At 62.1% G+C, this 12100-nt stretch overlaps 1 protein-coding gene across 2 annotated transcripts; it reads right to left on the bottom strand.

Moving 5' to 3' along the window:
* Positions 1–2345: 2345 nt before the first annotated feature.
* Positions 2346–5054, bottom strand: LOC117648612. 2 transcript variants are annotated; one of them, XM_034391222.1, is made up of 5 exons: positions 4717–5054; positions 2927–3043; positions 2708–2849; positions 2569–2632; positions 2346–2470 (listed from the first exon to the last, which is right to left on the bottom strand). In XM_034391222.1, exons 1-4 carry the CDS (start codon positions 4829–4831, stop codon positions 2575–2577), a joined length of 432 nt encoding a protein of 143 aa, XP_034247113.1. In that variant the 5' UTR covers positions 4832–5054; the 3' UTR covers positions 2346–2470; positions 2569–2574. The 2 variants fall into 2 exon arrangements, with proteins under 2 accessions (XP_034247113.1, XP_034247105.1); XM_034391214.1 differs by lacking the exon at positions 4717–5054 and adding an exon at positions 3396–3541.
* Between the last annotated feature and the right edge of the window lie 7046 nt (positions 5055–12100).

Below are 12100 nucleotides of genomic sequence, written 5' to 3'. Positions count from 1 at the left end.
GATTTTTCGGATTGAGTTAGCTCGCTGCGCAAGGCGCCGCCTGCCGCGTGCCATCGGCGTGCTGCCCGTGACCGGGGGCTCTGCGGACCTGTGCTGAGCTGTGCGGAGCTGTGGCGGAGCTGGCGACAGGACAGGGACGGCGGACCGCTGCGGACGCAGGCGGACGCGACAGGACAGGATGTGGCGGATGACTCCGCGAGGCTGCGTGCTGCGTGCTGGCCCCGCCATGGCCCCGCCGCCAAGGGCCGCCCAGGGCCCGCTGGACTTCCCTGGCGGCCCTATGGGCGGCCCTATGGGCGGCCGCGGCCCTTCCGGCGCGCCGCCAACGTGTAGGGCTGGCTAGGGCCTGGCTAGGGCTGGCGGACGGGTGGCAGCGGGGCGGGGATCAGGGAAGTCCCCTAGCTCAGGGTGGCCGACGGGGTGCTCGGTGGCGCGGCGGCGCGTCCGTCTGCCGCGTGGCGGCGTGCGGCGTCGTCGCCCTGGGCCGTGGGCTCTAAAAATAACAGAATCAAGTGTGCGAGGGAAACAACCGGGAGAAAGGCAGCGAGAAGAGAATGCATCGGATTGGCGTCTCGGTGGGGCGGGGCGGGGCGGGGGCGACTCTGCGGAACGGGCGCGGGGCTGGAAGACCCGCGGCAGGACGCGGCAGGACGCCACGCTGCCAAGCTGGCGCGATTATTTGATTGGCTCGGCGACTCGGCAGTGTGACGCAGTACACATCACGTCATTGATCCGAGTGGCGGCGGCGGCGGTGGCGGCGTAGCTGCGTGGCGTACGGGCGGGGCGTGGGCCGTAGTGGAGCGGTCGGTGAAGCCTTGCTGGCTCATTCATGACGCGCCGCGCCGCTGGCTGGCTCGCCACAGCCGCTCCCCGCGTACGGCGGTACGGCGCTACGCTTCGACCCGCCGTGCACGCGGCGGCGCTCGCTCGGTTTTCGGCTTTCGGCGTCGTGGCGCCCGGTTCAAACAAACGCGACCCTGATGGGAGGCGTCGGTGCCGTCGGTGGCGTCGCGGGGAGGGGAGGGGGTGGGGATAGAACGAGACTGGGCTGGTTTCTGCCAGGTTCGCCGCCCGGCCGCGACTACCGCGACTCGGTCGTGTGGCAGTGCCTGGCGGCCTGGCAGTGCGATATCTCAGCGCCCACTACGCCCACTACGCCCACTGTGCCCACACTGTGCCCACACGCCCACGCGGCAAGCACGAGCAGCCCGACACTGACAATAGCGATACGCGGAGGGAGGAGTAAGAATTGCATTGGCTCGCGCTGAAACGAAACAGAACGAAACGAAACGTGTCTCGAAGCATCCTTCGTTTTCCTTTCTTCGCGAGACAGATCTGCTCGCTCTGTCTCTGAGAGCGAGAGAGACAGCGATGGACACCCCGGAGCGGCGTCGCGGCGTACCGCGGCAGGGGTGCATTTGTCAGTGCGCGCTTGAAGCTGCATCGGCGTTGCACGGCGGCTTGGCTCGGCTCGGCTCGGTTCGGCTCGGCCGAGGGGGTGGCGTCGGCGTCGTCGCGGAAGGCTCCTCGAGGAACGGCAAGGAGTCGATCTGCGGCCCTGCGGGGGCAGCAGGGGCCTAGGGCCCCATGGAGCCATGGAGCCTCCAGGGCGTGGCTGGGGCGGCGAAGGCGTGGGGCTGGACTTGGCGGTGGTGTAGCACAACATGGCACGAGGCACGCCCAACCGAGGGCGCCTGCGCGGACCCTGCCGCCACGCGCGCGACGCCGCGCCACGCCTCAGACGCCGTGGTGTGGGCGATGGGGCGGCCAGGACGGCGGGCAGGATTAGACATTGCACCCCAGAGCTGCACCAAGAGCATTATTTTCATCGAGAACAGCGACGGACGACCCAGACCAGCCCAGGCCAGCCCCGGGGCGCGCCAAACGATCTTGTTATTTTCTGGTGATGCGTGTCGTTTGTGTGTCTGGGTCGAACGCGGCCTGCACGGCCTGCCCTGCACTTTGCGCATGCGGAGGCCGGGCGGTCGCGAGGACACGACGTCCGCAGCCCGGAGTGGAATCAGTGGAATCCGGCCGATTCTGGAGATAAACTGGCAAGCTGGCAAGCGAGAAAACAAGATTATGTAACGGAATGGCGCGCCGGCCGCGGTGCCGCTGTGCCGCTGCCATGTTGGCCATTCGGCCGCAGTGTGCCACAGTGTGCTCGCCTCGCCGCGCCGCCCGATGGTCGCCGCTCGCTGCCCATGACACCTCCAGCATCTCTTCAAATGCATTCGCCATTGTTTGCTCTCCGTTTTGCACTAGATGATCGTTGGAGTTGGCGAAGGCTGTGCATACTCGCCATCACATCACTCAATGGTTTCCGGGAAATAATACAAATTTCATGTCAGTCATAAAGAATTTTAATCGATTTGAGAAAATGCGGTACAGGTACAATTTGATGATGTGTTGGTTATGAGACAGCCCGCCGAAGACGCATCGCTGCCTTGTTTAATGGTGCTTTTCCCTTCTGTGATAACAAAAGAGAAGTTTTGTTGGTCAAGACACTGGAAAAGTTGCAAACAAAGTGGCAAAGTATACTTTGCTTTTGAGGCTATGCGAGTTTACCTGCACTCATTGCACGTTCAGGAGAGCACCGCTCAGGGGAGCCGCAGCAGTGACAGTAATAAGCCTAGAACACATGAAAAACACGTGAACAATCTAATCGAACGTGAATCTGTCTTCGTATTCGCTAAGGTATGCTCACATCTGCTGATGGCTCCCCAAATTATTATTCATGAATTCCCCATCCGTATTCTTTTTGAAGTTGTGCACGGAGTAACGATTGTACAGGCCCCAGATGGAATTCATTAGCTTGCTGTTGTACTTCAGGGGAGGGTCTTCGCAAGCTGGAGAGAAAGTTCAATCATTAGCTCGTGATGAAAGCGCCAGTAAATCGGTTTTGAACTGCAATAAGGGTACTGACCTAATTCAGATCTGCCGGGGTCCACCCGTTTGGCGTTGTTGGCGGACACTGCCCGTGCCGCCAGCACCCCGTGCGGTATGGCGCTCATGTCGTCCTGGGCCTGCGACTGGTGGCAGCCTGGGGAACGAGGAAAAACGCCGTGAGCAGGGAGAACGGGGTGGAGAGCCAGTAGGCCGCGCGTTTTACGATCAGTTGTGGTCCAGTCCGTAATGGTAATGGTAATGACAGGAGGCAGCTCTGGGCACGCGCCTGCTGGATGGGCTGCCTACCCTCCGGGCGAGGCACCCGACGAGGCACCGACGCCTCGTGCCGGACAGACAGACAGACAGACAGACAGACAGACAGACAGACAGACAGACAGACAGACAGACAGACAGACAGCGAGACTGCGAGACTGCGAGATGGGGACATGGCCGACGTGGACCAGACAGATGGAAAGGGGCTTCTAGGACCCAGGCCGCAAGGATACCTGTCGCAGAGCGGGCCAAAGCGAGGTTGAACGACGAGACGAGGCCCGGCGGGGTAGGCAGGGGCTCATGCTGCCCATGCCGCCCATGCCGAGTGGCCCGCCCCGCTACGCCACGCCGCCATCGCCAGATCATCGGGTCATGTCAGTGGTCACGTGGAATTTCTGTTTACTGATCCCGCCGGGGTGGTCCGACCCAGTCGATGGTTTTTGATAACAGCGCCCCCCCCCCCTCCCCATTCCCAACCGCTTGTCGCGGCTGAACCGACCCGGCCCGAAATAGAAAGGGCAAGCGACAAGCCAAACTAGCAAGCAGGCAAGCAGGGACAGAGAGGTTATATTTGAAGCGACAAACTCCCCCTCCCCGCACCCCGCCACGCCCCGCCGCCTCAGACGGTCCCGGCTGGCCACCGTCTCTTCCTCTTCCGCCCCTTCCCCCTCCGCCTCCCCTCCCCGCCTGCCTTATCGCGCCATTTGACAGGTGGCGGCAGTGGCGGCGGCACTGGAAGGCACTGGGTGGCGCTCCCCTCGTCAACCGAAGTAGCAGCGACGCGGACCCACAGTGCCATTTTGGGCAGAACTCCGATTGGCTTCTTTTTTTACGGATAGGAATTCCGCGAATACAGAGATTGTCTTTTATGTTGTAGATTAGTAGAGGAGCTGATTCGTCACTGATTAAAAAGCCCAAGTGGGCCCAGTTCCCACTTTTCGGTGCCAGTGTGTTGGCCGGGGTGGCCCGTCGACAGGCGGTGCGTGCGTCCGTTGGGAGGCCGCCTTACACAATGTGCTCTCGATGGGCTGCGGCGGCTGGACCAAGTAGCGCGCAGGCTCGCGGAGGAGTACGAGAGTTCCAGAACAAGGAAGAAGCGCGCGATGGTGTCATAATGTCATGCCAGGGCGGCAGGAAGACGTAAGCTGGGCGTGAGCGATTAGTGACAAAGGGAGCGACGTGAGCCCAGCGCAGCAGAGCAACCCCCGGGACGGGATGGTCTAGGCTGGACGGAAAGTTTGGCCGAAGAAGCGAGAGCGTTCGGGATAGTGGTTGCCATGCTGGGGCCGGGCAGGCCGGGCAGCGTGGGCCACTGGGGCATGATGCAAGCTGGCGGGCCTCGCGGGTGCGGACCTTGCGGGTCAGGACGGTCAGGAGCACGAGGCGCGACTCGCCTCGCCGTCGGCAGTCGGCACCGGGGAGAAAGCACGCTGTAGAGAGGAAAGCAGGGCGCCGTCCTGTAGCTCGCAGGCGAGTCCAACGAGTCCAAAGCAATGCACTGCGCCCCCAAGACCCGCCGCGGACGGCCGCGGACTTGGCGCGCGTCCCACTCACCTGTACAGGTGTCAAACAGGATGTCCTTGAGCTGCCGGAGCGAGAGGGACGGGGTGGGGGGAGGGGAGGGCGCGACGCCCGGCTCGGCGACGACGGCGTCGGTCACCATACACATAAGAACGGGGGGTGAATGTTCGGGGCGGCCAAGGCACTGCAGACACTGCGACGGCGGAACGGGCGGGCTGCAGTAGCTGCAGCTGGGGGATGTGGCCGATGGGGACGGGGACCGGCACCGGCAGGGGTGGCTGGGGCGGCACGGACGCAGACGGGGCGACTCGACTCGACGAGCACCGAGGCGCAGGCGGATTGGACTGGCAGACTGGCACTGACCGATTAGCGATATCGCCTTTATAACCTCCACCGCCCGCCTCCCCGCCCCGCCCCGCCCCCAGCTGCAGCGATAGTGCACATGGTTGCCAAGCCGCCGCCGGCTGCCGCAGTATCTGGGGGTTCTCCTTCCCGACAGTGACGACAGCTGCAGCTGCGGCGGGGCGGCGGCGGCTTGGCGGCGGTGTGGCAGCGGTGTGGCGCGGCCCCCCGCAGAGTGCAGTGCGCCGCGACGGCGGCGGCGTCACCAGCTTGGCAGTGACGGGGCGACGGCGACGGCGACGGCGAGACGGGGCGCCCCCCGCAGGTCGTCTGGCCTTGGCGTCGCGACGTCACGCCAAAGCGCTTTGGCCGGGGAAAGGACCAAATCCTGCAACATCGCCGACGCTTCGCCCACTTCACGCTCCGGGCGCGCGGCGCTTTCGACTCCCAGCCTGCATTACTCGGACCCGTTTTTAGCAGATGATACCTTTACACATTCAATTTAACATAATACAAGAATACCAAACCTGCAAGGTGTCAGCTAGCTTGTACTCTGAGAACGGGCCCAGGACGGGGCCGGACAGTGCGTCTGGCTGACTGGCTTGGCTGGGAGGCGCAGCCGGTGGAATAAGCCCATACAACCCCATAGAAGAAAACCGAAGACACAGACTTTATTGGTCTTTGTATTTTATTTCATACAAAATTTTAAATACTAGCCCCTGCTACCGCGCAGAGGAAAACCAAACGTTCGTTGAATGAGATTTTTTCTTTTTAGGTCGTTGCAATGTTTTGACGGACGCCGCCGCGCCGCCGCCGGCCCCACCCTCGTGCGCCGTGGCGGCAGCTGCCAGAGCGGCTCACTGCGCATGCGGCGCGCTGGCGGCCTGGCGGCCCTGGCTTTCGCCGCGAAGGGCTTTGCGCACGGCCTCGCGCAGAGCCTCGCGCAGAGCCTCGCGCAGGGCAGCGGCGGAAGGGCTGAAGGGCTGGAAGGGCGTGGCGGGCTGGCCCAAGGGACGTTCCAGAACGCGGTTCTCCCAACCTAACCAGCCCGCCGCCACGTGGAAGCATGACAAGGGCATGGCCGGGGCATGGCCGGGGCATGGCAGCCGAGCACCGGGCAACCAATGAATGGAGAATGCAAACACCAGCGATAAATCTCAACCACCTCGGCGTGGTTGACGGGACTTGGGACTGGAGAAGAGAGGGGGCCCAAGGGACACGAATTTCGGCCCGGCGCTCTCGCAGGGCGTCATGTTGTCATGTTGCGACGCAGTAAGTGGAATAAATTTCGGCCCGAACATCGAGATCTTTGCAAATTGCTTACGGGGCAATACGTCGGGCGTTTGTTTGGGGTTCGGACCTCCCAGGCCGCCTTCCGCCTTGGCACCCCCAGGAAAAACAAGTGCGCAGTGCGCGGGCGTGTCTCCACCAGGTTGATGCTGGTGGGAACCTGCACCCCGGACCCCGGCGAGGCCCGCGGCGCCACCCAGCACCCAGCGCCACCTAGCATCACGGGGGTGAAGCAGCGCGGCGATGCGGCGGCCCTCGGCCCCAAGCCCCTCGACGCGCAGGGTATCGCCGTGGCGGGAACACGCCGAACCGCCGAATGCGCCCCGGGGCCGTCGGGCCGTCCGGGCCGTCGTCGTGGTACGGCTGACTCCCGCGCGGGGGCGGCACTGCCTCGGCACTGCCTCGGCACTGCGGCGAGGAGCACCGCGCATCACCACCGCCAATAAGCTAAACACATATCGTCACCCGTGCAGTGTGCTTCTTGGAGGGGCTCTTTCGTTTAAGCCCCCGAAGGTTTCTTCAGCTTAAAACATGTGCGTGTTTCGAGCAAGATCAACGCAAATCTCATGAACTTTTCGTCGAATTAGAAGGTCCTCTTATCACTCAAAAGTGCGCAAAAGTGGCTTTGCGTTTGAAAGAGAATGTGATTTTCTCTGGCAGACGTGGGAGTGGGACTCATGGCACTTGATTTGATTTGACAGTGTCAAAAGAAATAAAGATTGTTTTGTTCTTTCCTTCCCCGTCGTGCATGGCCCTTCTCTTCTAATAGGAATTCTGCGAGGCCATCGACGCATTGGTGGTGCAAAGGAATGTCCCGGCTGCCGCTGGAGCGGCTGGAGCGCCCGAGACGCTGGAGACGCTCAAGACGTTCAAGAGGCATTGTCGCACATCCAAGAATGGACGCCGGTCTACGCCGGGACGACGCCGGGGCGTGAGGGCAATAAGCAAGCGTCTTTCTCTCTCGCTCCGCCCTTATTCTTTCCCATTTTCCTACAGCGCCGTGCCATCTGCCGCCGGACCGACGCCCCGCCATCCCTCCGGGCTTCCCCTTCCCTCCGACCCACCCCGTCCGTCGCCCAACGGCAAAGCCTTTCAAAAACAGAATCAGAATATTATTTTTTCCCCAAACAATGCAAGAAGGTTGTCGTATGCGGTGGTTACATATACGAAAAAACAAATGGAATGTCATTTTTGACGGCAATATACTGCCACCTCCGTAATCTTGGCTGGCTGGCGCGCCACAGCCAATTGTCTGCCGCAATGCACACTTCCCCTAATGTGACAGGGCGGAGCGGCAGAGGCAGAAACAGGCCGTGGAAAGGGCGAGGGGTGAGGGGGCTCTCCGTTTTCCATATGTGCGGCGCGTCACGTCGGGGATCGAGACCGTCATGCGGTCTTTCCCTTCACTGCAGTGAGCGATATGCGGCCCCCGGGGAGAAGGAGGGCCAGCACCGCCAGGACCAGGGGTGGGGTTGATGGAACTGAAGTCGGCGCGAGAGAGGCCTCAGACGGCAGGCCGCGGCAGGCCCTGCCTCGCCTGGAGTCTTTCAACGGCTGCATAGACACCACCGAGAGAGAGATTGGAGTATGGATCCGAAATGGTGTGCCTGCACGAACGTGCCGAAGATGTCGTTTTGGGGGGAGGGAGAGCTCGGCCATACCGCCGGGCAACCAATGAGAGCTTTGTTGTCTGGAAGAGGTTTCCTGGTGATTCGATCAACGGCCCGCGGGCCTCGCCTCGCCCTGGCCGCTCCGTGGGACCGCCCACCTCACCCAACCCAACCCCAACCAAACCGAGCTCAACCCCAGCCCAGCCCAACCGCCCTGCAGGGTACAGTGCGTGCAGGCTGCGCCATGCCTGCGCCGAGAGCACCTGCCGCGGCCAGCAGGCACATCCCGAACTCGTCGCTCCGTCTCTCTCGCGCCCTTTCTGAAACCCCGTGAGGGAGAAAGAGAGAGAATGCACTGTTCGGAACGAGCCTGCAGGTGGCACGGCAGCACGGGCAGGTCGAAGCGCTGCTCAATTAACTCCTCGTCCGGGTTCTCGCTCTCACTCACTCTCAGGGTCGTAGGCTCCGGGATCATCTGCTGGTCTCTGTCGTATCGTACGGCGATTTTATTTGGCCAGCCAGCACGTCCTTCCGTCTCCCTCGCTCAGCAACTACTCAAGCCCCAATAGGGCGAGAGAGAGGAGAGACATGAGCGAACGAACGCACTGTTCGGATTCACTTGCATTGTGGTCGCAGGGGGGGAAAGTTTAAAAAATCGCCCGCATTGTTTCTATTGAACGATGCGTTTCATCGACTGGCTTTCCTAGCAACCGATGCATGCCGTGTCGAGTGTGCGATGACGGCGTCCTGGAAATGGGGCGGCCATTCGATACCCACCGCGTCCCGACGCTCCGCGCCCCCAGCACCACACATGGCTCTGTCCGCTCGCCGCTCTGCCCGCCTTGGGGCCTCCATAGCGTCCCCAGGGGCTCGGCGGACCCGCGCGGCGGAAGGGACACTTCCGGTGAGGATGGAGTCGGGGATGGCTTGCACCCTCCAGCCCATCCAGGCCGTGATCCACCCGCCGGCCGCCCCGCCAGGCCGCCACCCCCATAACCTAGACTACTGCCGTGCCCTGCACTGCCGGCCCGCGCTCGGCCCGCGCGGCCCGCTCGCCCTACTGGCACGGAACCCGACCGCCGGCAAGGCCGGCCCCGGCCAGGCCGCTCTCCCTTTCCCCGCTCTCCATTCTCGCTGTCCCCGGGCAGGACCTGAACCAGTGCGACGGACTGGCTCGAAATCGGAGCCGTAAACGTTTCGGTAGTAAATTTTCCGCGCGGCGCAACCCCCGCCGCTCCGCCCCCGCCTCCGCGTCGACGGCCTGCCCGGCCTGCCCCGCTCAGGCTCGGCTCTCCGCCTTGCCCGCCGTGCCGATCGGGTTGTCCGGGTTGTCCGCTTGCCGTCCGCCCCAGACGCCGCGCCGCGTCGCGTCTGGCCCTGATTCAATCTGGAGACAGAGGGCCTGGGCCGGGCTGGGCCTGCCGAGTCGGCGCGGCGGGGCGGGGCGGGGCGGGGCGGGCACTGCGAGACAGGCGGTAATCGCATTCGCCCATTCGGCCGCCCATTCGGCCGTTCGCCACACCACGGCAATGACGGCGCTGCACTCGATACTCGATGACGTCGTCGCCGATCGCGGGTCATTACGCCGCCAACGGCGTGCGTCGTGCCGTGCGTCGTGCTGAGGCGTGCCGAGGCGTGCGGCCCGAGAACACGCCAACACGCGAACACGCGCCCCGGGCACGCCGCCAACACGACAATGCTGCGGCGAGCGGAGCGCAGTCAGGTGCAGCAACGTACTTTCATCTCTCTCGCACTTGTGCGGCGTCCCGTGTCGGGTACGAGAGAGACAGAGCGACGAAGCGCTCACTTTTCGGAATCAGTCTACTGCCCGAGACAATAGGCGCAGCGTCAGCAAGCGTCAGCGCATCGCTGGAAACGTGAATATCTGTACTAAACTCACATCTACTTGTGACAAGCCGCTTTGCGCGGAAATTGTTTTGCCATCCGGGAAACGGACTGTTTTAGTGCTCTACGCAGTACTGCGTAGTGCCTGTGGATCATAGAACCCAATGCACTGCACTGCACACCTTCCCTCCGTCCTTGTTCCTCCCGGGCGCGTCGCTTTGCCGCGCTTTGCATGCCACATCGGTCTTCACTTCACTTTTATGCCTTCTGGGAAGGAATGACGCTTACGCACTGCACGACGGCGGCGGGGCTCATCTCACCGAGCGCCTGCAGCGTAGGCAACCAACCCGCCTCCACGCGTGGCTGTTTCTAAAGTGCCTACCCTCCAGGCGCTCGGCTGATGCTGGTGGTACTGCGTGGCGGAGTGCGGCGTGGAGACGTTGAGGCGCGTTGAGGCCCTTCGAGCGCGGCGCGGTACGCAGAATACTCCGAGGGAATACCTCCTCCCTCGAAGAGGACACCGCTGCGGCTGCGCGCTGCCATGGGGCGGCTACGCGTGAGTGGCAGCAGCACCGGCAGGACATCGGAGCGCCTCCAGCCGCCCCCAGCGGCCTCCAGCTCCAGCGGCCTCCAGCATGCCAGCATCTTGCAGTGCGCTTATTGAATTCCCCGGCACCCGATCGGCAGCCCGGCGGCCATAGCTCCGTCTCCCTCGCACTCACGACGTGGCGGCCCCGCAGCCATCTCGCTGTCGCCCTTTCCGTCTTACTCGCCCGGTTTCATCCTCTCTCTCTAACACACACACACACACACACACAACAAAAAACCGGTTGCAGCAGTGAGACTCCACCGCCTGCTCGTTTACGCCGTAATAAAGCCTCGCATCCCTTTGTCGCTTTGCCGTGTAGGTGCCCCTGGTGCCCCTACACCACAGCATGCGTCCGTTTGTTTCACTTGTTTCACTTGTTTTAGCGGCGGAAGGCGCGCATCGTGCATTGTGAGGCAAGCAAGTAAATCGCTGTCCGGTTTCTCTCTTTTTTTGTGGTTCGCCAAGGCCACTGCGTGGCGAGCGCAAAGCAGGCCAGAGCGCTTCCGCCCTGCTGGTTATGACCAAAGGGGTTGTCGCTACTGTCCCTACTTTCGCGCGCTTAGATCAGGAGTCGAGTGAGTGAAAATCCAATAGAAAAGCTACCAATATCTTACCAAAGTTACCTCTGCTAAAAGTATTCAGCAATTCGTTGAATTCTTCGCAAACGAGATGTACATCTCCTAATAGACCATTCTAGTTGTCGCCGACTGAAGAACAAGAAGAATCACAAAACCGAAATTGGCGCCGGCAACTTAACCTCACCAACCCGTCCGAGTCGGTCCGAGTACATCATTTAAAAAGTTTTTCGATTCGACACTCTTTTAAAATCCATTAAGCTTGTGTCAAAAAAATTTTGCCAAAGGAAAGAAATGTATTTGTTAGCATTACTCCCTTAAACCAGGCTCACTACCTACTCCCGATTTACTCTATTTCCGGTTTTGTGATTCTTCTTGTTCTTCAGTCGACGACGACTAGAATAGTCTATATGAGCAATGCATGGGGCACCCAGCCCGAGCGGCGCACCCGTTCCTCCCACGCGCGCGCGCGCGTGTGTGTGTGTGTGTTGGGGAAGGAAGCGGAGGGCGCCTAGTTTGCGAATTAGCATACACGAGAATCAGACTGCGATGCCCGTCTTTGCCTTCCGCGACTTCCTCACACTTGCCACGCCGTGCCGTGCCGTGCCGCTCCCCCGGTGCCGCCCAAACTTGCAAGGCGATGTTGTCTAGCTTACCCGGCCCGCCCGGCTCGGCCTCAAAGGGCGCACGGCACATGGGCAGCAGAGCGCTTGGTCCTGTCGGGCTGTCTCTCTCGCACCCTTTCGGAGCGCCACGCGGGTGCGAGAGAGAGAGAGACCCACCGCACACGGCCCCGCCGTCTTCCTCACGCGATCCCCCGGAGCACTTAAAACAAAACCGTGCACAACATGGCGGCGTAAAGTCGGCAGCAGTTTACAAGGCGCAGAGGGGCTCCAGGAATGAAACATGGCGAACGGATTTTTGCAGAGCGAGGTTATGTCGTCATTATGATGATGAATAATTCTGATGCTTTCCCTCAGCAGTTGGTTTGATAGCACTTGGAAAAGTGCGTACGACAGGCTGGTGTACAGGGCATGGAGGGCTCAGGACCGCCGCCGAAGGCAGGCAGCAGGCAGCAACCTGTGGCTCCTCAGGGTGCCGGGCCGTGGGAGCCGTGGGGGCCGAGGGCTGCAGTGGCAGAGCCAACACAGCAGCTGGCAGGCTGG

This window comes from Thrips palmi, unplaced genomic scaffold, assembly GCF_012932325.1.
Source record: "Thrips palmi isolate BJ-2018 unplaced genomic scaffold, TpBJ-2018v1 HiC_scaffold_10, whole genome shotgun sequence".
In the NCBI taxonomy this organism is placed as follows: Eukaryota; Metazoa; Arthropoda; class Insecta; order Thysanoptera; family Thripidae; genus Thrips; species Thrips palmi.
This window is presented reverse-complemented; position numbering and strand designations above follow the sequence as displayed.